This window comes from Miniopterus natalensis, chromosome 17 (genome assembly GCF_054644295.1).
Source record: "Miniopterus natalensis isolate mMinNat1 chromosome 17, mMinNat1.hap1, whole genome shotgun sequence".
Classification (NCBI taxonomy): domain Eukaryota; kingdom Metazoa; phylum Chordata; class Mammalia; order Chiroptera; family Miniopteridae; genus Miniopterus; species Miniopterus natalensis.
Window position 1 is genome coordinate 8,095,686 of NC_142097.1, and position 25,905 is coordinate 8,121,590.

The window sequence follows — 25,905 nt, forward strand, 5'->3', positions numbered from 1 at the left end:
GTCTCATTTTTCCCCCTTCCCCTAAGGCATGTGTCTGCATGTATTCTCTCTTTTCTTTCTTCCTCCTTCCCACCCTCCTTTCCCCCTACCTCTCTCCCCTATGGCAAGCCAGGCCAGGTTGTAGGACTGGGTGAGTTACAAGAAACTCCAGCATCACCCACATGCTGTGCCTATAAGCAGACCCCCCACAACCTTCCTATCTCCATCATTGCTTCATGCTCAGTACTCATTTAAAATCCAGTGGAAGAAGCACTTTATATTGCCTTATATTTTTTAAGTTGTTGAATTCTTTGATTTTCCTCTTTGTGAGACCCCATCCCTTTTCCAACTACCCCTGACTTAATTATTTCATGCCCATATGTCATCTTCTCAAAGATGTCCTAAGCTCCTCGAGGTCTTCCTTGAATCTAACATCCCTGCTTCTTCTGCTGCATCTCACACTTTGCAGTCTAAGGACAAATATATGCTGAATATATTTATTTTATGTTATATGAGCCGGGAGGGGGAGAGAAGAGGTCTCCAGAATATATAAGGTTTTTAAACGAACTTCACAAAAATACAGGACAACCAGAGGCTGCGGAGGCTAATCTTGCCACATCACCTCCACCGCAGGGGGCTTTTTGTGTCATTAAATGAGATGCTCAGCACTATCCCCTGAATATATTGCTTGCAAATAGACACATCAGGAGATCACATTGTTTACATGGCAATAGAATTGCTTATGTAATAAGAAGATCCAGGGTTCCTTTGAGTGGCATCTCCTCAAAGGTTTGTTCCCAAATCATTAAGTACTTACCTGCCAGAAGCTGCTCTTCCCAGCTATTGGTGACTAAGCAGCAATCGCAAATAAAAATACAGCAAATATGAAATGATTTTTATTTTTTCTCTTTATTTTTATTGTTGACACTATTGCAGATGTCCCATTTTTCCCTCCTTGGCCCACCTCCACCCAGCCCCAGCCCCCCTTCCCTCTGGCCAACACCACATCATTGTCTGTGGCCGTGGGTTAGACATATATGTTCGTCGACTACTCTCTCCACCTTCTTCCACCCAGTCCTCCAACCCCCTCCCCTCTGACAGCTGTCAGTCTGTTCCACGCATCCAGGCCTCTGCTTCTATTTTGTCAGTTTACTTTGTTCATTAGATTCCACATAGAAGTGAGATCCTATGGTACTTGTCCTTCTCTGACTGGCTTATGAAATGATTTTGCTCTGTACTTGTATTTTTATTTTACCTGACAAGAAGCTAAACTATCAGACTGTCCAGTTCCATCTCCCATGCACTTTTTTTTTTTTTTTTAAGAGTAACATGGAAAGAACGTGCCGGACCATGGAGGACCAGTTTAATGAGATCAAAGCCAAGGATGACCACCAGACACAGTTAATCCACGATCTGAACATGCAGAAGGCAAGACTGCAGACCCAAAATGGTGAGGACGGCCGGGGAGCTGCGGTGCGGCCCGGCCATGCGGGAGGGGCGGCTGTGCTGATGCAGGAGCCTCTTCTGTGTGTCAGGGGAGCTGAGCCACCAAGTGGAAGAGAAGGAGGCCCTGGTGTCACAGCTCACCAAAGGCAAGCAGGCCCTCACCCAGCAGCTGGAGGAGCTTAAGAGGCAGCTGGATGAAGAAACCAAGGTAGGACAACCCTCTTGGGATGGCAGAGTCAGAGAGAGCCGGAGAGCCCGAGAGGCCGCTCAGCTGGTGGGAGGCAGAGCTGCACCACAGAAGCAGGTGCTTCTCCCCTTTGCCTGCAGGGTGACAGGAGCCTGATCTTTGGGGTTAGGGACCTTGGCGTTGGATCTCCCTCCTCAGAGCTAGAAGGCTCATTCAGGGTGCACCATCTTCTGGGCTCCTCTGCCCCCCTGGGGGGTCTGATAAACTCCTCTCTCCAGCCAGGGGCATCTGCTCCCAATCACAGCACCAGCTGGACCAGCTCTGCCTTTGTATGTTCTCTCACACTGTCCAGCGATTCAGCCGGCCCCTTAGATGTCCCCTTTTTCTTCATCACACTTTGTGGACCACCTGCGGCAACACCTAATTTTAAGTTGCCCTACTTTAAAAGAGGCTGCATGGTTTTAGGGGCACCCTTGGGACATCTGCATAAACATGAACATCATCATCGTGCTCTTGATGTCACTATCTAAATGTTGCATGTTTCCCCACTGATCTGTGAACTCCTAGAGGGCAAGAATAATTCCCCCACTGTAGTTGTAAACAGCAGGTACAGTGCACAGTAGAACAGTACACACAGTAGGTGCTTAGTGAACGCTGCCAATGTGTGTTCAAGCGTTAGAATGAGAATCCAGGAGTCCACAACAGTGTGTAATTGTAATCTGAGGTTGCCGTGCACCGGCGAAGACTTATGGCACACTCTCTTGGAATTCTCTCAAGCTCTATCTAAAAGAGAACAAGCACTGTATTTGCCCCATCTTTCTGTTACATGGTTAAGGGTCTTTGGTGAACCGGGGGCTAGGGTAGTGGCAAGAACTGGAGCCTGATCAAGTAATGAGAAGGTCCATTTTGGGAGCAGGGCTGTCCTCCAGGGAGGATCCAGTAGCCGCTGTTTTTCTTCTTGGGCAAAGTTTTGTTGTTTGTTCATGTCTTTAAAAGGATAGAAATGCATGAATTACTGCATTTGGTGGCACCAGAAAGTGTTTTGGGACTAGTGTGATGAGAGCTGAACTGTCTGCCCTCCTTCCCAGACAGGAATGAGTGTGGGGGGCTCTGGGCATGTCCTCCCCGCTCAGGAGGCAGAGACAGAGGAGGAGCGTGGAAATGGCACAGATCAAGTTCACAGAGGTGGGGAAACAGCCCACTATTGACACCAAAAGATGCTTTTGGGTTTTTCATGGTCACAGCATTTCATAACATTGCATCAGGTAGTGGGGAAATTATGCCCCGTCCAGTTTGGGTTCAGTTGTTCTGATTACATGAGGAATGGTCTCAACTTGGATACCATCTCCTCAGCACTTGCTCGCTGCGACGCAGAGAGCAGGCCTTGGGCACAGAGCCACAGCGGCCGAGTGCCTACGTAGAAAGTGATGCTTTACTTCCACTGAGCTTATGCTTACAGTCACCTTCTAATCGTGACAGATGTTAATGGTGTTCGTTTACTGTAGCACAATAGTTTACTTTTACAATAAATACATTTAAATGTAAAAATGGAGTCAACTTTTTAAAAATTAAGTGAATAAAGCAGGTGATAGGCTGTTACAGCAAAGTTTATGAAGGCTGCCAGGAAATGATTGGACTTGGGAAATGTTGGTTTAAATGAAAATACCTTAACATGGAAAATGGCCAAATATTTTTGCAATTTGTCACCACTGTACTTCCCCAGGCCAAGAACGCCCTGGCCCACGCCCTGCAGTCCTCCCGCCACGACTGTGACCTGCTGCGGGAACAGTGTGAGGAAGAGCAGGAAGGCAAAGCCGAGCTGCAGAGGGCGCTGTCCAAGGCCAACAGCGAGGTTGCCCAGTGGAGAACCAAATACGAGACAGACGCCATCCAGCGCACGGAGGAGCTGGAGGAGGCCAAGTATGGGCCCCAGGTTGCAGTAGGAGAGGTGGCCCCAACGCACAAGTGAAGGCACAGAGAACCCTCCCTGGAGCACCTCTCTTCCCAGCCTTGGGTTTTCTAAGCATTCATGCAGGGTGCCCTTGTCCTTCCTGTGGGGTACCCTCCACTCCACCTGGTTCCCTGGGTGCCCCCTCGGTGACCTGCTTGGCCACCAAGCACCTAGGGACTCTTCAGATGTTACTTAAATCCTCTCCATTCATCAAACTCTAGGTCTTGCTCTTAGCAAGTTCCAATCCCTATAGACTGTTTTTCTTCCTCTGATATAACCCATCTGAAGTAGTCCACCTTTGCCAAGGGAAAAACATCTGGTTCTCTTAGGAAAAAACTGGCCCAGAGGCTCCAGGAAGCCGAGGAAAACACGGAGGCAGTGAGCTCCAAGTGCGCGTCCCTGGAGAAAACCAAGCAGCGGCTCCAGGGAGAAGTGGACGACCTGATGCTGGCCTTGGAGCGCGCCAACGCAGCCTGCGCCACCCTGGACAAGAAGCAGAGGAACTTCGACAAGGTCCTCCCCCCAGCTTGGCGGTGGTGGTGACGAGACTGGCAGCCCTCGTACCCACGTGTGTGAGATGGGCACAAGCCGGGAGGCCCTCGGTCAGAGCATGGAGCCCCAGTCTGGGGAGCTTTGGGGATTCGAGGTGTCTCTACCTTGGTGACATCCCTCCAAAGGGAGTTTCATTTTCAGTTAAAGCTAATTTTGTTTACTTTGAGATGAAAATATCTTAAAGAATACAGCAGATCAGCCTTGGCCAGATGGCTCAGTTGGTTGGAGAGTTGTCCTGTACACCAAAAGGTTGTGGGTTCGATTCCTGGTTCAATACTCGTTCCAATGCATACAGGAGGCACCGATCGATGTCTCTCTCTCACATTGATTTTTCTCTCTTTCTCCCTCCTTCCCTTCCTTTCTGTCTAAAATCAATAAACATATCCTCAAGGGAGTATTAAAAAAAGAAGACTACAGCACATCATAGTAGGGATATCAGAGTGTGGAGTCTCTGATCTAGAAGGGGGGCCCATTTCTCTAGTCCTCAGGATGGAAGGGTAAAGCCTTGGTGTTGCCGACAGTTCTCTGGCCCTTCCTGCTTTTCACACGCCCCTTTGCAATCTCCTAGGTCCTGGCTGAGTGGAAGCAAAAGCTGGATGAGAGTCAAGCTGAGTTGGAAACGGCTCAGAAAGAGTCCAGGTCACTTAGCACTGAAATCTTCAAGATGCGGAACGCCTACGAGGAGGTGGTGGATCAGCTGGAGACGCTGAGGCGAGAGAATAAGAATCTGCAAGGTGAGCCCTCTGCCCACCGCAGGTGTGTAATGTTCCCCTTCTTGTCTGGCGCCCCTCCCCTCTGTGGCCACAGGCACCCCCAAACCCCTGCTCCTTCCCAGGGCCCACAGAACCCTCACACCTGCTCAGTTTACCCCGAGCCTGAGCCCTGCGTGAGGCGCAGTAGCAGAAAGCTGCGTACTCAAAACCAGAGGGCACCCACCAGTTCACCATTAGAGAACATTTCCCCAGGTTCTGACTCTATATGGCTCTGTGTCCTTCGACATGTCACTAAGTCCCTTAGGACCTCAGAGTCCTGACCTACAAAACTAAACCAGACCCGAAAGTTCTGAAAGACTGTGATCCTCTGCATTTTCTCCACAATTCTCTTCTCTGGTCCTCTGGACCATGGTGGATACTTTGTGAAGTTTGGGGCCACACAGTGCCCTTGTCACTATGCTCTCTGCACAGTTCAGGGGAGGCAACCCACCTGCGCTTTGCTGACACCTCACCCAAAGGGCTTCACATGTTCTCCCCTACACAAGTGTTGTGAATGGACCGCCAGTCCCTAAAATGCCCGGCAAATGCCCTGCTGTCAAGCGGGGCCTGTCGTAACAGCTTAAACCAAGCCTGTCCTTTGCAGAGGAGATTTCTGACCTAACCGAGCAGATTGCAGAAACTGGCAAGAATCTTCAGGAAGTGGAAAGGACCAAGAAGCAAGTGGAGCAGGAGAAGTCAGACCTGCAGGCTGCCCTCGAGGAGGTGGAGGCAAGTGCAGGGGGAGCTCCGGAGGGCAAGGCGCTGAGGGAGGGGACCAGCTCACCCCTTCGGGGCCCTTCCTGCCAGGAGGCTCTGAGGCTGCTCCCGGAGGAACATGCAGCCGCCTGGGGACGCAGCTGTGCTCCGCCCTGCATCTCCTGGTGTCCGCCAGTCCACCCTGTTTCCCCTTTTGAAAAGAAATACGTTCGTTTAATATATCCTCCACATGTTCCTCCTGGGAAGCAAGAAATCCTTCACCAAACATCTCGAGAGCTCGCTCCGAACCCCTCGTTTTTAACAGAGTTTCAAGCGATCCTCTCTGGCTCCTGGGAGTTCTGCAGTCACAGTAGTGCCGTGTCCTGGTGTCAGACTCAGCTGTGGCCAGTGCAGGCCGGTGCCTGAGATTTTCCAGGGAAATCTGTGTAACGCAGGATAAGGGGAGAGCAGTTGCCCTGTCATTTTAGAGAATAGATTGGCTCTACACACCCAATAAAATTTTCACAAATTTCAAAACAATGCTCTGTTCCCCTCAAGGCCTGGTTAAATAACAAAGCTTTGGTTCCAGTTTCATGACTAGTAGGGACATTTGGGAGCAAATCGCTTGCCCTCCTTGAGCATTGTTCTATTCATCTGTAAAATGGGTATTGCTATCATACCCATCTTATCATAACGGGGATGAAAATACCCGTATTCAAGTGCCCACGGCACTGCCAGTCGCTCCTTTGCTTTTACCAGGGTTCGCTGGAACACGAAGAGAGCAAGATTTTGCGCGTCCAGCTAGAGCTGAGCCAGGTAAAATCCGAGCTTGACCGCAAGGTCACTGAAAAAGACGAAGAGATCGAGCAGCTAAAGAGAAACGGCCAGCGGGCGGCCGAGGCCATGCAGAGCGCGCTGGACGCCGAGATCCAGAGCCGGAACGACGCCCTGAGGCTGAAGAAGAAGATGGAGGGAGATCTCAATGACATGGAGATTCAGCTGGGCCACGCCAAGCGCCAGCTGGCGGAGACGCAGAAGCACCTGCGCGCAGTCCAGGGCCAGCTGAAGGTGGGCGTGCGGCCTGTGGCGGGCCTGGCGGGGCCCCGGCCCCCCCGCCTCTGGCCTCACTCCTGCTCTCCCCGAAGGACTCCCAGCTGCAGCTGGACGACGCCCTGAGGAGCAACGAGGACCTCACGGAGCAGCTGGCCATCGCGGAGCGCAGGAGCGGCCTGCTGCTGGAGGAGCTGGAGGAGATGAAGGGGGCCGTGGAGCAGACGGAGCGCGCCCGCAGGCTGGCGGAGCAGGAGCTGCTGGACGCCAGCGACCGAGTGCAGCTGCTGCACACCCAGGTGCACGGTCCTCCCCGGCGGGGCCACCCTCCCCTCAGCTGGACAGGCAGGTGCTGCGTCTGTGGGAAGCCAGGGCAGGAAGGACGAGTTGCTGCGTAAAGCGGCTGAGAAGGCTTCACACTGAAGCCTAATCTTAGAAAGTTAGGATTGTCTTCCAAAAGAATCATTTTTGTTAGTTTTATGAAAGCTTTTTAAAATTTTTTTTTAATGAAAAATAGAGAATACAAGCAAATGGAAGAAAATTGCTAACCATATCGTTAACATTGGAGACCGTTCGTGCTAAGCCCCTGTCTGTGTACATAAATATTCTATTTTTTTTAAATGTGATCAAACTTTTTGCAACTTATTTTCATTAACAATGTGTCATGAACATGTTTCTACATCTTTATAGAGTCTTCTATGGCTATTTTTAATGGCAGAAAAGTAGTCCATTATAGTTGGGTATTATGGCATTTTTATTTAACCAATTCTCTATGATTGGATGTTTTAGATTATTCCCCCCCAAAATTTACTATTAGAAAGACTGCTATGATGGACTACTTTATAACTAAGTTTTCACATATATCCATTATTATTATTTTCCTAATATTCCTACAAGTAAATAAATTCCTAGAAGTAAAAGCAAAGACATTTGTAATATATTATAAACTGATCTTTAATTAAGTTGTACCAATTTTTATTACCCTTTGGGAAAATATATGAAAGCTCTTTCCTATAAATTCTCAAAGATCTCAGCTATTATTTTTTAAACTTTACTAATATTATTGTTGAAAATACCTCTTTTTAAAATTTATCTTTATTTTGAAAGTATTACAGATGTCCCCCTTTCCTCTCCCCCCCATTGGCCCCCTTAAAATCCTTATTTCTTTGATTACCACTGAGGCAGAACATTTCATCATATTTTTTGCCACTTGGATTTCTTCTTTTGTGTCTTACCTATTTGTATGTCTTGCCCTTTTTTCCTTATTGATTTGTCTTATATGTTAAGAAAGGGGGTATTTTTCAGTAATAATCACTGTAAATGTATTCCAGTTTGTCCTCATTTTTACAATTCCATTTATGGTATATTTTGCTCATCAGAATTATTTTTCATTATATAGTTATGTCAACAAATCATTTCCTTGCTCCAACACCTTTTTTGAATAATCTATTCTTCCTCAAATATTTGAAACTCCACTTTTATAATTTATTCAATTATGTTATCTGCAATTCTTGGGTCTATCTCAGGACTTTCTGTTTGGTCAAGAATGAAACAGTGGCCCTAGCCAGTTTTGCTCAGTGGCCAGAGCACTGGCCTTTGGACTGGAGGGTCCTGGGTTCAGTTCCTGCCAGGGGCATGTACCTCGGTTGCAGACTGGGGCACACGCAGGAGGCAACCAGTCAATGTGTCTCTCTCACATCGATGTTTCTCTCTCTCTCCCTTCCACTTGCTCTGAAAAGCAATGGAAAAAATACCCTCAGGTGAAGATTTACAAGAAAAAAGAATGAAACAGTGTGTAGTAAATCCCATGTGAAAATAAGAAATGGAACCTGGTCACAGTTTACTTCCTTCCTCACCCAGCCCTCCCCCTTCCAACTGCTTTAAGAGCCCGAATATAACCTACACTTCTGGTATCTAATTTTTCTTGTAGAACACAAGCCTGTTAAATATCAAGAAGAAACTGGAAGCTGACATAGCCCAGTGCCAGGCAGAGGTGGAGAACTCCATCCAGGAATCCAGAAACGCAGAGGAGAAGGCCAAGAAAGCCATCACGGATGTGAGCTCCATTCTTTCCCTTCAGAGGTGCCTCTGAGAGATAGGGAAGGGGCTTCTAAGCCAGGGCTCTGGAGCAGGTTCCATGTCCTAAGACCTAAGCCCGCTGGTAGTGGCTCCCCAGGGAGAGGAACTGAGAGAGGCAAAGTGGGGAGGAGCACGGTGCACGCTCCGCAATGCTGAGGGAGGGAGGCGGCCCCGGCACGCACAGCACCAACCTTAGCAGCATCTCCCGGGTGCTCCAGGTAGGGATGGGGGCACATGGCCCGCTGATGTTTTCTGTGAACTTAACCAGGCGGCGATGATGGCCGAGGAACTGAAGAAGGAGCAGGACACCAGCGCCCACCTGGAGCGGATGAAGAAGAACCTGGAGCAGACGGTGAAGGACCTGCAGCACCGCCTGGACGAGGCCGAGCAGCTGGCCCTGAAGGGCGGGAAGAAGCAGATCCAGAAACTGGAGAACCGGGTAGACTGGCTCTCAAAGTGGCGCCCCATTCGGCTGCCTCAGGCAGAACCACGATCCAGATGTGCAGGGGGTGGGAAAGCGGCCGCCGGCTAAGCAGGCCGCAGACTTAGTTTGAGGACTACTTACTACTTGCAGAACTCCCCGTGAGCCTCATTTCCCACCTATTCCCTTTCCACTGGGCCCTCCACCGCAACTCACACAAACCCGCTTTGGAATGCTCCTGCCTCAAACTCCGCAGTGCAAGGGCGATTGTAAATGATCCGATTCTGGTTCTGTAGGCTTTCAGATCCACATAAATGGGGGGAAATGCACTTTACAATCATGAAATTACACATTTTAGTGGGATTTCAATTTTGGACCCACCTCCACTTTGATAAACAATGGCGCATCCTGTGTAAGGTCTGGGGTGTCCCTCCGCCTCCCGCTCCCAGGCCTCGTTCCCTCCCCTGGCCTCCGGATCCTGACCACAGCCTGCAGCTCTGGGCTGCTTCTCCCTGCACCTGTGGAGGGTGACTGGCGCCTCCTCCAGGCCAGTGCAAGAGGAAAGTCCTGCTCTTCCGTCATCCTGGAGTAGTTGTTTAGTTTCTGTAGTTGTTTAGTTTCTTTGTGGATCATTCCCTTTGTTTCTTGTTTCCCTTGCTTTTTTTTCTCCTTCAGGCCTGTGATTATTTATTTAACTTGTTTTTAAAATGGGTTCCATGACCAGTTAACGTTTTGAGGAAGGGCTGTGTAGAGGAGGTTGTCAGGATATCTCTTACCCCCAGGAGAAAGGAAATGAAAGAGTGGGAGGGAGAGAGGAGGTGACAAAGAGGAGACCACTCCTCCCAGCAGGAAAAACTCAGATGCAGCCATTCTTCCTGCCAGCCTCCCTAGGAGGTGGTCAGCAGCACATGCACACTTTAAATGTGGAAGGATTTTTTGGCTAAAAACTACAAGGCATGAGTAGCAAAAGTAAACACGAGGGAAGTTAGAGCTTCCAAAAAAAAATCTTTAAATGTTTATTTTTAATTATTTTCAGTCCTATTCTATTAAAATGAGCTTAGGCCTGTCCTGCTCGTGGATCCTTCCCTGAAGGGAGGAACTGGATCCCTTGCTACCCTCTGTGATTCTTTGGTTCCTGGGTTGGCAGGGATACCTCAGCCAGCCTCCCCCTTGCATGATGAGAACCTTAAAGTCCTCCACTGCCAGCTCCCCAGTTATCTTGGCTTCATAAACCTCACAGAGGCCTAGAGAGCACTCCCGGGGAGATAATGTTTTGCAGAACCTGAAGACAGCTTCCCGGAATCCATGGATGGGGTAGGGGGCCAGGGGAGGGATAGGAATAGTGCCCAGAGTTAGCCTTTTTCACTGATAGATTTCAACATTGATCTAGTAAGTCTGCGAGTGGCTGGGATTCCCAGTGGCTCACGGACACCCCCACTTCCTGGCTCTCTCTGGATTGTGGAGTTGGGGCCACAGCTGGTGACCTGAGTTCTCGATGGCTGTCCTCTGCCATCAAGACTTCAGGAAAGGTGGAAGCAGCTATGAAATGAACAACACCTGTGTAGTACTTTATCTTTTAAAAGATATTTCCATACCTTTCTTCTAACTTGATCTCCTCATTGAAGGTAGCTTGTGTAGGAATTAAAATCTCCATCCTAAATTCACAAAAGCTCATTCCCAGTGAGGGCAGCTACCTTGCTTTGGCTCACTCAGTGGACCTGGGGCTTGAGCACGCCTTGGACTGCTCCTAGCTCAGGTTCTCTCCATGACCCCATTGCCTCACTCGATCAGTAATTAGGACCCCCTCGAGCAGTCATGCAGTTTTCATCTGTGGGGACAAGTCTGGCTGAAGCACAGCTCTCACCAGGCTGCAAGGCACCGGAGGAAGGGAAATCTTTGCAAAGCTGGACCCAGTAGCCAAGCTGTGTGCACCTGAGGCTGCCCATGGCCACAGAAGGTGCCTTGTTCTCATTTGCATAAAGCCACCACATGTACTAGTGGTGGCCTCGTGAATACAGTATGGTTTCTGAGTCCTAGGAGGAGACCCTTTTGCAAAATAATTAGAGGATCTTGACATCACCCTAAAATAGCAGACACCTGAGTCCATGAGAAAAACCTGGGAAGTCTGACCTGAATTCTGCATTCCCTTCACCACACCCAGGTGAGGGAGTTGGAAAACGAGCTCGATGCTGAGCAGAAGAGGGGAGCCGAAGCTCTGAAGGGGACCCACAAATATGAGCGAAAAGTCAAGGAGATGACTTACCAGGTAGAGGGCTCCAAACCTGAGTGAATGCTTTGTTGACTGGAAGCAGCAGTGGGCTGGGGCCCCTGGCGAGAATGCTCTGTTTTCAGGCCGAGGAGGACCGCAAGAATATCCTCAGGCTCCAGGACCTGGTAGACAAGCTGCAGGCCAAAGTGAAGGCCTACAAGCGGCAGGCGGAGGAGGCTGTGAGTAGGGGAGGTCTCTGGAGCCCCCGAGGCCTGACTGTGCCCAGCCTGAGTGGGGGGGGGGGTGCTCCTGTTCCCCACAGGCCACAGAGCCTGAGGCCTGAGTTTCCACAGGCTATGAAAACAAGGACACCTGTGCTCCTCCCTCCCCTGGTCTGTGTCACACAATCCTGTCCCCTCCTCCTCTGTGCCCTTGCCTCACCCCATGGGACCCAGCTCCCTCCTCCCCTTCACTCAGCCTCAGCCCACCTCACACTATCCTTCCCCACCCATCCCAGAGCATCCTTGCCCACCTGCTGGCCTCTCTTCACCCAGACTCCCTAACCACCTCCTCACCCCCCAGCCCCCTCCCTGGTCCCCTCCCTGGTCCTCCCTAATCCCACCACTCCAGTCCCTCCATTTTTATCTGCCCTTGATCAAACAGGGAAAACCAGGGAAGAAATGAAATGGGCTGAAACCAGCTTTTCCCAAAGTATCTTCTGGGGATATTAGATCTGAGGGACATTAATAGCAGGAAGCTGGGGCTGGAGTGGGGATGGGTGCTCTCTTTTACAGAAAAGAAATCAATTGGGAAATGTGGGGTTAAAAAAATTGAACCAGTTCCTTTACTTCAAGGATTTCTCGGATGGTGTAGGTCACATGAAATTGACTCTCCGAAGTGGAAGGGGCAAGGTAGCATTTCCCACACTTCATGGGCCTGGGACATTTTCATTATATGCAGAGCATCCCGCAGGACTAGTGTTCTGAGGGATGAAATTGGGGGACCCTGCCCTAGACAAATGACTGGACATATGGCTTCTCCCTTTCTCCCTCTTCCTCCCTGCTCAGGAGGCTGGTTGGTTCCGTTAGGGAGACAGATCTGAACTGGTTACACAGGGGAGAGGCTCCTGCTCACCGCATTAGTATAGTGGCAGTGGGACTGGCCAGCCTGGAGGGTGCCCAGGAGGCCACCTCTGTCAGGAACCCGTGGCTCGTGCTGAAACAGGCTCATACAATGGCCTGGCCATAGGCAGATGATGCCGGGGGCAGGAACTTGGGCCATTGGTCTCTGACACCTCCAGGTGCCTTGGGAGGACTCTGGGCTTGTGTCTCTTTCAAAGAGCTCCAATGGGAGAGATGGCATAGAGGAGAGGTGGGGGAAACGGGTGCAGGTGGCACCCTCACCCCTGGATTGCTCGGCCTTCTCTCTGCCGTCGGTGAAGCTGGGATCCAAACTCTCCTGGGTCCCCAGTTCCCCAGAGGCCTGCAGGGCTGGGGGGCTCAGAGCCAGAGTGAGGGGCTCCTACCCCCCCCCCATCTTCCGCTCAGGAGGAGCAGGCCAACACGCAGCTGTCCAGGTGCCGGAGGGTCCAGCACGAGCTGGAGGAGGCCGAGGAGCGCGCTGACATCGCCGAGTCCCAGGTCAACAAGCTGCGGGCCAAGAGCCGAGACGTTGGGGGCCAGGTGAGAGCCGACTTCTTCCCTGGAGGTCCCGAGCCCCAGGACCAAGGGAGCCCCAGGGAGATCGAGGGTATACCTGTGGGTGCCTCTTCCCTGTGCTGGTCATTGGCTCTCAGATGCCACAGGACCTGTGGTTCCAGGCTCACAGGAGAAAAGCGGCGAGGGACCAGGGCCGCGCGTCTTCTCCCTGCCATCCCTCGGCGTTGCCAGAGGCCCTGCTTTCCGGGCGGATTCCTGCCCGGGGCGTGCAGCTTTGTTTTTGTAACGCCTTCCTCAGCATTAGTCTGAGGCTGCAGCCTTCGCAGCTGCCGCTTGCAGACACTCAGCCTCGCCTCCGGCTTGACTCATTTCCTGTGTACGATTTTTTCTCCCACAGAAGATGGAAGAATGAGACCCTCCTGACGCCCGTTACCATGGGCACGTCGGGCGCGTGGAAGGAGGCTACTGTGAGGAATAAATTCTGACTGCTCACACGCTCGGCTCTCCGTGTTCATTACCGCGCCCATTCCTCTCCCGCGGGTGGCCTTTGGATCCTTGCCTGATCGCTTGTTCATGTAAAGAGGAAGGAATGTGAAAGTGGAGGCTCCTTGCCCCCAGTAGAAGGGGGGAGCCCAGCCCGTTGCCAGATAAATCACTGTCTTCCGCAGCATTTCAAAATAAGGACCCCTCTACATGACTAGCACATTTTCTTCCTAGGAATTCATGATTCCTTCCAATTCAGTTCCCCATTTCTCCCTAAATCTACAGAGAGGGGAGCTGGGCCCAGGTCGGTCAAGTACTCTGAAATAGTTGTCCAGGGCCGGGTGGAGACTAGACCCAAAGATCACAGACTTCCACACAGGGCTCTCTCCGCCAAGCAACTCTGCTTCCCATCCCGTCCCTCTTAGGGCCATGTCTACACTGCTCTCGGGCACACCCACAGCTCCCCTGCATCTGAGAGGCAGTAGGTGCTCTCAAGTGCGTGCGCTCCTGGGAAGACAGGTTTCTGGGGGTGGATAGGGGCTTGCCTGTCCTGCAAGCTTCGCTCCTCCTGCGCCTGGGGTCACTGCTCTCTCGCTGCATGGATGCTCCACATGATGCTCAGGGCCGCAAAGTGAGGGGAGCAGGTGGGCCCCAGGAGCCATTGGCTTCCAGACTCGGGGCTGAGGCTGGGCCCAGGCACCAGCAGAGGAGCTACTGCTAGTTTTAGGGCTGGCTCCCAGACCCCAGGGATCCCACTGATTCTGATTAGGTTGATTTGCTTACCCTGAAGGGGCAGAAATGTAGCAGCATGGAGTAAGGACAGGATCAGGAGCCAGGACTACATTTGAGTCCCAGCCTGAACACTTAATAGCTGTAGCTGTGTGGCCTTGGGTTGGTCACACGTGTTCTCTGAAGCCAAGGTGCCTCCCTGTGTGGTCAGGAGCATGGGCTGTGGGTTCCGGCAAACCTGGACGGAATCCCCATGTTGTCACACACCAACCGTGAGGCCTTGGGCGAGGCAGTCTCCTCTTTGAGCCGCAGATTTCTTATTGTGTAAGGCAGAAATAATAAAAAGTGCAGCTTCACTGGGGCAGAGCGGGGGTGGCAAGGGTGCAGGGCTTCTTTTAGAGGTAACAAAAATGTGCCCCAATTGACTGGTGACGGATGTCTAACTACGAATAAACCAGAAGCCATCGAATTGTATGGCATGTGAAGAGTAGCTCAGTAAAACCATCAACCGACAGTAAGTACTGGTTTACGGTGTTCCAGGCAATGAACAGCACGCTGTCCTCTAACGTCATAGATCGTCCCCGCCCCCTGGCTCCTAGTTCCTCCTTCCCATCTCGTCACAGCCCGCTCCCACGTGACTTTGGCACGGTGGGGCTGAGAGCCGAGGGGGGCTGGCAGAAGGATGGTGACAGGAGACGGCTGGGGTCAGGTGACCTCAGATGCCTGACACCACCATTGTCACTGTCATCATGTCCTCACCATCGTCATGATCATCGTCGTCGCCGTCATCACTGTCACTGCTACCACTGTCATCACCATGGTCACCACCACCACCATCATTGCTGGACATTCGGGATGAAAGAGTCTATTGACAACTATCCCTATAGTCTCCTCAATTTTTCAGGCAAGGAAACTGAGGCCAGTCCCCAGGTCAGCCCTCCCGCCACCCCACCACCTTGCCCTCCCAATAAGATCAATGATACCATCTCAGATACACTGAACAATTTCGTACAATGCTAAGTGTTCACATGCCCATTTTTTTTCCTTTCGGTTCCATCTCCCAACAAGCCCATCAGATGAGGTGGGTTGCAGGCCGGCTCTACAGCTTGCCCAGTGTTGAGCAGGAAATGAGAGGGAAGCTCTTCAGACTTGACACAGCGCAGGGTCTCTGGATGGAGGGTTTCCCCACTGTGTGGTGTGTGCCGTAGTGCTAAGGGCCCTGGGTGCGAGCCGCCTGGGTCCCAATCCTGCCCCACCACTCACTAGCTTTGTGATTAGGGGCAAAGTACTTTACAACCTCAAGTCCCAGCTTCCTCACAGGTAAAATGGAATATAACGATGTACTGCATAGGGTTGTTTTAAGAGGTAAATAAGAATATTCGAGAAGTGCCCTTGGTCTAGAGCCTGGCACAGTTAGCACTCTGGCAACCTGTTATGATGGGGAAGGGGAGACATGGCCTCAGGACAGGTGGAGTGTGAGTCAGGAGTGATGGACAACAGTGTGTGTCTTGGGCTGCGGCTCTCAGGAGCTTCCTCTGGTTTGAGGAGTTAATACACCACGCAGCTGGAGGTCATCGACAAAAATTCCTATGATGTCACCCCTCCCTGACACCCCAACAGAAGCAGATCTGAATTCCCTCTGCTCAAGAGCTCCCCAGTCCACCCGGGGCTCCCTAGGAAGAGGCCACCCCCAAGTGTCTCTGCACTTATCTGGCCCCCAACATCCCAGCCCTGGGCCCCCAGATCTCTGAGTGAGAAGAGAAAGAATATTCCTATAGCTTTCATAGTACGTAACAGTGTTTATACTACATCAGAATCCTGATTATTGAATGGAGAGGTGAATGAATGAATGAGAATTTTTCCTACCTAGACACCAAGTATGCCCTGGCAACAACAAAATAAAGATTTTTTAAAAATTATCTGAGAACTGGAGGAAAGAGAAGGGGCTGAACATGAGGTTCCTGTGCTGAGCGTTGTCCCCAGCATCCGTGTGGCAGCTGGAAACCAAATTCAAATCCTGGGCTCTTTGGTTGGGTACCCTTGGCCCCTCTAAGATAAAGAGGGACATAGAGGGGACTTGAACACAGTGGGACAGACAGTGCACTGGACCAAGGCATGAGTTTCTGTCTTGGCACATCACACTGCCCAGGAGACCTTGGGAAAGTCCCCGAACGTCTCTCGGTCTCAACATGGGGCTGAAAGTGTGGGCACTTCCTGCCTACACATGGTGGTGTTGAGAGATTCCTATGTGATACTGTGCAGAAGGTTTCCGCAGATCTACAGGACTGCCCAACCGGGAGACGGCATTGTGGCTGTTTTACTAACAACAGCGATAATGACGATGATGTTGTTGTTGTTGTTGTTATTAAGCAGTGAAACCTAGCCACCGAGCCTGGACTTTGAGCCCTGGGGCCTTGGAGAGCAGGGCCTACCCTGGCCTACAGGCCTCTTCAAAGTAGAGCTTTGCTGCCACCTCCTGGCTGTGGAAAGACAGGGTTTTCATTAGGCAAATAGCCTGGAGATGACACTCCTAAAGTCTTACAATTAGACAGAGGTATCCTTGGAAATCATGTCATCTGGTCCCTGGTTTTGCAGATGAGAAAATTCAGGTTAGTGATAGGATTGGTTAACCCCTCAGGATGTAGTCGGAAGGAGACACCCAGGCCTCCCCGCTCCAAGGCTCCACCAACTGAGTTTCTCATATGGAAAGGTAGGACCAGCCAGGAGAGAGAGGGTGCTCCCTGGTGATGGCCCCGGCAGTGGAGGGTGAAACCATGGCCCAGGGTCTGCTCCCCAGACCTCACTCTCCCGATCCAGGGGACTTCTGGCTGGACGAGAAGGCGGTGCACCTCCACAAATCCCCCCCACCCCTAGCAGGGGCAGGCGACCAGGCCTGAATGTTTCTGGGGTGAAGATGGTCCATGGCAGTTCCAAAAGGCCCAAGACAAAAACCCACGACAAAAGATCAGGGTGTCCATTCCACAGCGAGATACACAAGATGAAAACCTTGTGTATATCTGTCATTGGACCTGTCAGACCCCTTCTACCTTTTTCCAGTGGCTCAAGTTGTCTTCCTTGCCCTCTGGCTTTTTGGATGGGTCCAGCCAATGGGGAGCTGGGACAGAAGAGCAGACGGAAGGAAAGGAGGTCAAGGGTATTTATTCCCTGCATCCCTCTCTGCAGTCAAAGGTTGCATTTCCTCCAGTTGCCCCATTCCCCCATCCCTCTCTGTCCCCATGCCCAGTAACAGGCCTCCTCGGCCCCTGCTTGCACCCCCAGGCCTAGGGCAAGGGAAGAGCCATGAGCTATTGGGCCTGGAGTTCGCTGTGTCCCTGTGGCTCCCCTATACCTGCCCGCACCCTTGTACAGAGCCTCTTCCTCAAACGCTCCCCACGTTATGCTAATCTGGGTGTGCCATCTGTTTCCTGCTAGAGCCCTAACTTACACAGGACCCTTGCCTGGCACATCTGTATCACTCCATGCCCCCTCCTATGGCACAGGACCAGCTGACCGCCCTGCAGCCCGCGGACATCTTCAGGTCATAAATCCCATCCAGACAGTTAATGACACATTCAGTTCCCTTGCACATTTCAATCTGGCACAGTCCTTCACCAAAATCAAGCTTTCAGGATTGCTTCCAGGTCCCTTATTTAGACAGCTCATGAAGAAGCGGTCATTTCCCCTGGGATCTAAGTGGCATGGGTGGTATAACTGGAACCGGCTCATCCTAGCTCATAAGAGCCAAGTAATTTTTAAGAAATTTTGTGAGCCAGTTTTTATGCAGACATTAGTTTTTTTAAATATCTTTATTGATTTCAGAGAGAGGAAGGGAGAGGGAGGGAGAGAGAGAAACATCAATGATGAGAGTCATTGATCAGCTGCCTCCTGCACGCCCCCTCCTGGGGGTCGAGCCCACAACCCGGGCATGTGCCCTGACCGGGAATCGAACCACGATCTCCTGGATCCTAGGTCGATGCTCAACTGCCGGGCCACGCCGGTCCGCATTTAATAATGCAGACGTTATTAAAAGCTAAATTATATAAACTTACAAAGGTAATAAAAATTCAAAACTCCCAAGTTCCTAAGTATTTAATGTGTTTTCTTATTATCTGTGCTCTGGGGGTTATTTACAGCTAGTGGATCTGCGCGGTGGAAATACCACCTAACGGTGTGCTGCCTGAGCCTTGTCCCCTCGCACACTCGGTGATGTCACGGTGGCAGCTTGAAGCAGACCGTGGTGGAAACATTCACATCACAGAAACTGGCAAACACTATGAAGCAGGGCTTTTAATTTGTTTGCTTGTTAAACATTTACCAGCAAGCCACTAAGTGGAACTGATGAAATCCAAATAAAAACAAATCTGCAACTCTGTATATAGAGATACCGGGTCACGCAGGGCCAAGCCCACCCCAACCCCCCCATCCCACTAGAGGGCTTCCTCAAGGCAGCGCTGAGGGACTGCTCAGGGCTGGGCTTACACCCGGCACAGTGCGGCCAAGTGGGGAGGACGGGAGGGAAGTGCCCTCTAAGTCCCGCTCCAAGGCTCCGCCCTGCTCATAGGAACTCGTTCAGCTGTACCAGAAAGTCAGCTACAGGTATCTGGCATACGAGACGATTTATTGGTTCACCAGAGTGAAAATTCCAAGGGGAGCGGATCTTCAGGCTGACTGAACCCAGATACGTGGTTTGAGCTAGGTTTTCAGATGGTTTCTTTCTTCTCTCTTTCTTTCCACCTTTCAGTTCTGCTTTCCTCTAAATTAATTCATCCCTAGGAAGCCTGACCCTTTGGAATTATACAAGGGTGCCGGAGCCTGCCGGCAGTCGAGCAGTGACCTGATTGAGGGGGTGAGGATTGGAAAAGAAAGACAAGAGACAGGATGGGATCGGGAGGGCTTCAGTACGTGACTGAGCTCCGAGTTTATTTTTCAGCTTGTACTTATAGCACACTTAATGCGGAAGCACATAAACTTAGTGATCCTTGCCCAGTTTCTGCTCTCCGTCCAGTTCCTTGTTCTTACATGCCCATTCTTGTCTCGTACATACATCATTGGTAGCTGGGACATGCTACATGCCCATTCTTGTCTCGTTCATACATCATTGGCAGCTGGGACATGCTGCACTTCTAACCCGGCCACGGTTCCTGGACCAAGGTACCTCCTCATGCAAGCATTGTTAATATTGGCCCCATGCTGAGCTACTCCTCAGACAAGCATTGTTAATCTTAAGCTTAGCCAAGTCCCTAAGGAGGGGGAGTGGGGGGAGCAGGGCGAGTGCTAGCACCGCTGCCCACCACTCGGGTCAATGCCTCAGAGATTTCTCTCTCGATGACACTAGGGCAAGCGGGCCTCCCGGGTCTTTTTCCCTGGGCAGCACCTCGCCCGGCGGGTCCTCCCCGGGGGGAGTCCCGCCGGCTCCCCACACAAGGGCCAGCATATATCCCGTATCTTAAAGTCCTACGCTAGCACCCTAACCCCCTCCCCGCAGTCCCAGCCAAAGCTCCGGGGTGGTTCACTGGCTGTGATTGCCCCGGATGGCCAGGCCCCTGGTCAGGAGGGGTAGGAGAGTTTGGAGCTTTGATAGGCCAGCTCTGAGTCATGGGGGCCAACCCCACCCACAGCCCGTGAACTGAGAGTTAGGGGGGCTGTTTCCTCCTCCCAGAAGCAGGGCGGGTGGGGAGGCGCCAGCCGCCCGGTGAGGGCTCCGGAGCACATGGCTGTGCCCTTGCTGGGTCTGCCCCTCACTCGAAGCCAGGCCCTCCCACAGGTCAGAGTGTGGACAAGTCCCTGCAAGGTCGGCAAACCCCGGCTCAAAGTGGGCTACTAGGAAAGGCGGTGGGCATTTCCCTTTCTTCCAAATGTATCCTCACTTGTCTCCCTCCCACAAGAGAGACAACACTGTAAATAACAGATTCTAAGATAGAGGATTTGTATGGGATTGTTTTCTCCACTCCCTGCTGGACCAGCTGGCACTCAGACCCAGCAGAAACCTCTTATCCTTCCATACTCCCTACGTGTCTGACTTCTCATAACACAACATCATTTCCTCCCTCATCAATGACCCAGATTCCATGGAGGGCCTCTCACTGCTGACAGGCGCGGGGAGAGACCATTGCTCAGCAGCGCTGCCCTGCAGGCAGGCGTTTCCTGTCCCATGAGTCAGGAGGAGAGGTCTGGGTGGGGCCAGACAAAACATCTGGACCCAGCTCAGGACACCAGGACAAGGCTGGGATCTGAACCCAGGGCTGGCCCACAGCAGGCTGGTGGCACCGCCAGGGCATTGCTCCTTCTGGGGAGCAAGCAGGCAATTCATCTACGGCACAGTGAAGTGACTGAGGGCCCGTGACATGCCAGGGGCAGCTCTGAGCACTGGGAACACAGCAGTGACGTAAATAACAAGCATTAGCAGTGCCTTCCTCTTAAAGATATTCCAAATTCATCTCAAATGTCACTGCTGCTCCGAGTGGTTCCTGATTCTCACCTGCCACACTTGTTTTCTCCCATCTGTCTGCCAACCCACGCTTCCTCCCCGGGCCCTTTGATTGTTGTAATCATTCATTTCCCGGCTCCTCTCCACCATTAAGCTGCCAGCTCCATTGAGGGCCACTGTCTATCGTCTTAGAATCCTCTAGCACAGATGAGGCAGTCCCTAGAGGTTTCTGGAAATGATAATTTTCATTATAGAATTTTGATAATAAAAAAATTTCAATTAGCCAAAAGTCCTTTAGTAATAAAGGATTGCCTGGATACCCTATGGTGATAACTATAATAGCTGCTAACATTAACTAAGCATGTCTATGTGCTAGATGCTATTTTTAGAACTTTACATGATCATCTCATTTAATTCTCACAAAACCTCTATACTGCAAGGTCTTATGTTGTCCTCATTTTGTAGCTGTGGCTCAGAGAGGTTAAGAATTTGCCTAATGTCACACAGCTAGTAAGTGGTGCGGCCCAAGCTAGGATTACTCAAAGGGTTTGTATACTTGGTGGGTTATGTATACTTTAAAAGGCAAAAGCACAAACAACATTGGGCTACATCAAGATGCATATATTAATGTGTTTACTATAAGAAGTTAAATGAAAGAAGCTTAAGTTAATATATACATACTGATCATAGCCACCTGAAAATGTATGGATGTGTCAGATGAGCTCATGATTTGGGTAATGAAATGGAGTTTCTAATCTCTTTGAGTCTTCATTTCCCTATAAAGCTCTGTATAATTTTTTAAAGTGATCTACACCTGAGTTTTATGCCCTTGGGGCTGAACAACCATTCACCGATTTGATAGATGAATCTTTGCTGCGATGCTAGGGTATAAGACTGGCTCAATTCTGCTGTTTCTAACAGACACATCTTCAGGGATCTCGAGCAAAGCTTTGGCTGGAGGCTGGCTCTGGGGCAGTGGATGGGCTTGGGGAAGTCCTGAGAGGTAGAGAAGGAGACTTTGGGGTGGGGTGGGGTGGGGTGGATAGGGGTCCTTGTGAAGAGTGTCACGAAAGTGTCAACTCTGTCACAAAAGCTACTTTATCTTGGCCTGCTCAGAGAGAGACCCTTCTTCTCAGCTAAGGAAGGACCCCTCTCCGTGCTATCCCCCAGCCCCTCAAATGGCCCAGGGTGGTTCTAGGGGGTGATGGAGATAAAAAGCCCAGTTACTGGGATTGAACTGAGGTGACTCCCAACAGGGGGCAGGACTGTGTGGAAAGGAGCAGTGGGAGAGCAAGAGGCTCACCAGGGCTGAGTCCAGGCTGAGCAGATGCACATGGCACTGTCTAGCTCTGGGATGATTTCCTTCCTACAGCCTGAAGAGCTTCCCAGAAGCATGAGTGACCTGAAAATCCCCCAGGGACAGGAGCCAGCTCAGGAAATACTGAAAGAATTAGCTCCAAATGGCAGGAAGATGTGAAAGAGAGTGAAGAGAGAAGTTATAGGCTGAGGTGCAGGGAGTGGATAGTATGCATAAGGGCAGGCTGGATTGGGGGTCAGGGGTGTGGAAGCATTGCTGCCTAAGGAACAGTCGAGGGAACTGGTCATATTTAGCCTTGAGAAGAAGCCTGGAAATGGTAATACAATTGTTAGCTTCAAATATTAGGTAGCCACTCAACAGGGAAGAGACAATGTGCTATGCATTGCGCTAGTCCAGAGTCTTGCTATTCTATGTGTGCAGCAGCAGCAGAATCTCCCAGGTAGATGCTCAGCTCCCCCCACCCCACCCCAGACAACATGACCTCAAACGTGCACCTTAACAAGACCTCCGGGTGAAATGTGAGCGCATTACATTTGAGATGCAAAGATCTGGAGCAGTTCTCATGCTGTGTTCCCGGGACCAGTGCCTACCTCTGAACTGCTCGTTAATGGTCTCCCATGGGATAAGTACAACAATGAAGAGTGTTTGGAAGCTTTCCAAGCAATTTGACACTGCTATGAATCCAGGCTCAAGGTCGGTGGACCCATACCACAAAATAGGGCACATCTTCCGTGTTGCAGAGCTGGTGTTGTGAGTCTGGCATATGGTGCAAGATGGGTAGTACTAGTCATGCCGGGTAGGTCCACATGGATTGAAGGAAAAAGTGCTTCACTGCAGTTTGACAAGCTGTGTTCCAGATGAGTGGTCCTCGGACTCACCAGGAAGGCTTGCTAAGGTGAAGACTGCTGGGCCCACCTCCAGAGCTTCTGATTCACTAGTTCTGGGGAGGGGCTTGAGAATCTGCATTTCCACGCAGCTCCCAGATGATGCTGATGTCCCTGGTCTTGGAACCACATGGTGAGAACCATTGCTATAGCCTAGAAGACAGGTCCTGACCAGTGAGCAAGAATCTGCAGGACCCAGATTCCTGCTTAATATAAAGAAGGAAGTTCTAACATTGTCTAGCACAGAAACAGGTGAGCTCACTGTTTACAAAATGCCCCAAGTCTCCCTGTATCCCTCAGACCTCTCAATAGTCTTGTGAGGTAAGTTATTATTTTATCATTTTTATTTTACAAATGAAGAAACTGACTTGCCCAAGATCACATGGCAAAGCAGGTCCGCCTGGTGGTTCAGATGGGATGAGACCCTCCCTTCAGCTCCACCTGAGGGAGGTTTGGGTGGAGTTTGGGTCTGATGGTTGTAACCATCCAACCTTGAAGAATCTGGAAACTCTTCTTCCATGAATTTTTGACAAGAATGGTGGTATTAATAAATATGATTTTATATTGTAGTGTATAATAAAATGTGTTAACATTTGGAATATCTGCATAACTCAGTGAACCGATATTTCCCCAGTGACCAATGCCTGATGTTAAAGCATCATCCACGAACAAACGATCCATTCGAAGTGTAAGACAGACCGATGGACTCTAATGCAGCAGAGTATGAAAAGTTTAATGATACAGTTTTAGACTGTACATTGTGACTAACTTTTAGGAAATTACCAATTGTCAGGTTCTGGTGAAAGATCAAAGGGGAATATTCACAATTATCTGGAAAGCTATTAAAATAGTCCTTCTTTTCCAACCATGTAGACATGTAAGCCTGAATTTTCCTCATATACTTTAGCCAAAAAAAAACTTTTTTAAAAGCTTATTGCAATCGATTTAATACAGAAGCAGATTGGAGAATCAATTATCTCCCATGAAGCTAGAAATTAAAGAGATTTGCAAAATTGTAAAACAGTGCCACTCTCCTCATTAATTATTTTTCATTTGGGAAAATACAGTTATTTTCATAAAAATATAAGTGTATTTTGGTGGATTGATTGTTGTTTTTTAAAATAAATTAAATATTTTTAAAAATTGGTTTTGTTTTCTAGTACAGTAAATATCAATAGGCAGGCTCCACAGAGTCAAAAGTCCTTTAGGGTCCTCAATAATTTTTTAAAGTATAAACAGATCTGTCCGGCTGGTGTGGCTCAGCAGTTGAGCATCGACCCAGGATCCAAGAGATCGTGGTTTGATTCCTGGTCAGGGCACATGCCCAGGCTGCGGGCTCGATCCCCAGTATGGGGCGTGCAGGAGGCAGCTGATCAATGACTCTCTCATCATTGATGTTTCTCTCTCTCTCCCTCTCCCTTCCTCTCTCTGAAGTCAATAAAGACATATTTTTAAAAAAGTATAAACCGATCTGTAGAACAGAACTTTTGAGAACCACTAACTTAGGACTTGAAGCCTTGCAGGGGCCTGCTGTGGCCAGAGCTTTGGAAAGGAGGGTAGGTCCTCCCCTCCCCTCCCCTCCCCTCCCCTCCCCTCCCCTCCCCTCCCCTCCCCTCCCCTCCCCTCCCCTCCCCTCCCCTGGCCCAGCTCGACCTCCCCGTGCCCCAGAGAGGCAGACATCCCCAGGGCATGGTTTAGGAAAAGGGAAAAGGAAAGCTTTTCTCACTTCCTTTCCTGGAATATGTCCTGACCAGCCTCCCTCGGAGTGTCACACCCTGTCCTCCCAAATGGCTGGGCTGTGGAGGTTTTCCCATCACGGAAAATGCTGAAAATGCCGTTGCCAGCCGGGGGCGGGGGGAGGGAGGCCGAGGGCTAGAGAGCAGGACAGCTGCCTGTCACCACCCTTCGGCCGGTTCTCCCTCCAGCCGGCGCTCCCATGGACAGCTTTGCAGGGAACGGGAATTTGCTGCCGCACAGGGTGCTTCTATCGGCCTCCGTCTCCTCCTCACCCAGAGAAAAACCACACAGCCCACAGCTCACAGAAACGACTGTCCCACTCAGCCTAAGGAGAGATGGTGTGAACCGCCGCGGCCTGCCCCCCGCTTCCAGCCTTCTGGGGCCCCGGAGGGGTGACTGGGCAGCCCGTCCAGGAGGGGAGCGTGGAGGCCCTGGGAAGCGACAGACACCCAGTCAGGACCCCATTGCTTGGCTCACTGGAGTGGAACATTTAAGGAGGAAATCATTCCAAACTTACCCAAACTCTTCCGGAAAATCAGACAACAAACAAAAAAGGAAGTATACCCCCCTCCCCAGCTCATCGTGTGAGGCCAGGGTAACCTTTGATATCGAAAATAAATTACAGGTCAATCTCAACCATGAATGTGAACATAAATGCAAAAACGTCTAAAAATTATGTTAGGAAACTGAATCTAGCAACATGCAGTATAAGAAAGATAATATAGCCCTGGCCGGGGCTGCTCAGTGGTTAGAGCATTGGCCAGTAACCCAATCTCGGGTTCGATTCCAGGCCAAGGGCACACGCCTGGGTTGCAGGTACAGGTGCGTGCAGGGGGCCTCCAATAGATGTGTCCGCCTCCCTTAGATGTTCCTCTCTCTCTCTCTCTCTCCCTCTCCTCCCCCTTCTCTTCCACTCTCTCTAAAAATCAATGGGATCATGTGATGTTTGTCTTTCTCTGCCTGGCTTATTTCGCTTTCTCTGCCTGGCTTATTTCGCTTAGCATAATTTTCTCCAGGTCCATCCATACTGTCCCAAAGGGTACAAGAACCTTCTTCTTTACAGCTGCGTAGTACTCCATGGTGTGAATGTCCCACAGCTTTTTTGTCCACTCGCCTACTGATGGGCACTTGGGCTGTTTCCAGATCTTAGCTATTGTAAACTGCACTGCTATGAACATAGGGGTGCATATATTCTTTCTGATTAGTGTTTCAGGATTCTTGGGATATATTCCTAGGAGTGGAATCACTGGGTCAAAAGGCAGCTCCATTTTTAATCTTTTGAGGACCCTCCATACTGTTTTCCACAGTGGCTGCCCCAGTCTGCATCCCCACCAGCAGTGTACTAGG

General features: G+C 50.6%; 1 protein-coding gene across 1 annotated transcript in view; it reads left to right on the forward strand.

Annotated features, from left to right (window-relative positions):
* Window positions 1-13,392, forward strand: part of LOC107544511 (myosin-13) — a 47,037-nt gene extending 33,645 nt beyond the window's left edge. The window contains exons 26-39 of the mRNA XM_087826467.1: window positions 1,303-1,429; window positions 1,515-1,633; window positions 3,336-3,532; window positions 3,893-4,076; window positions 4,684-4,849; window positions 5,472-5,596; window positions 6,323-6,631; window positions 6,709-6,912; window positions 8,544-8,669; window positions 8,961-9,131; window positions 11,275-11,379; window positions 11,466-11,561; window positions 12,870-13,004; window positions 13,378-13,392. Of these exons, the coding sequence (XP_087682593.1) occupies window positions 1,303-1,429; window positions 1,515-1,633; window positions 3,336-3,532; window positions 3,893-4,076; window positions 4,684-4,849; window positions 5,472-5,596; window positions 6,323-6,631; window positions 6,709-6,912; window positions 8,544-8,669; window positions 8,961-9,131; window positions 11,275-11,379; window positions 11,466-11,561; window positions 12,870-13,004; window positions 13,378-13,392 (2,079 nt within the window). The remainder of the gene's footprint in view (window positions 1-1,302; window positions 1,430-1,514; window positions 1,634-3,335; window positions 3,533-3,892; window positions 4,077-4,683; window positions 4,850-5,471; window positions 5,597-6,322; window positions 6,632-6,708; window positions 6,913-8,543; window positions 8,670-8,960; window positions 9,132-11,274; window positions 11,380-11,465; window positions 11,562-12,869; window positions 13,005-13,377) is intronic.
* The last annotated feature ends 12,513 nt before the right edge of the window (window positions 13,393-25,905 follow it).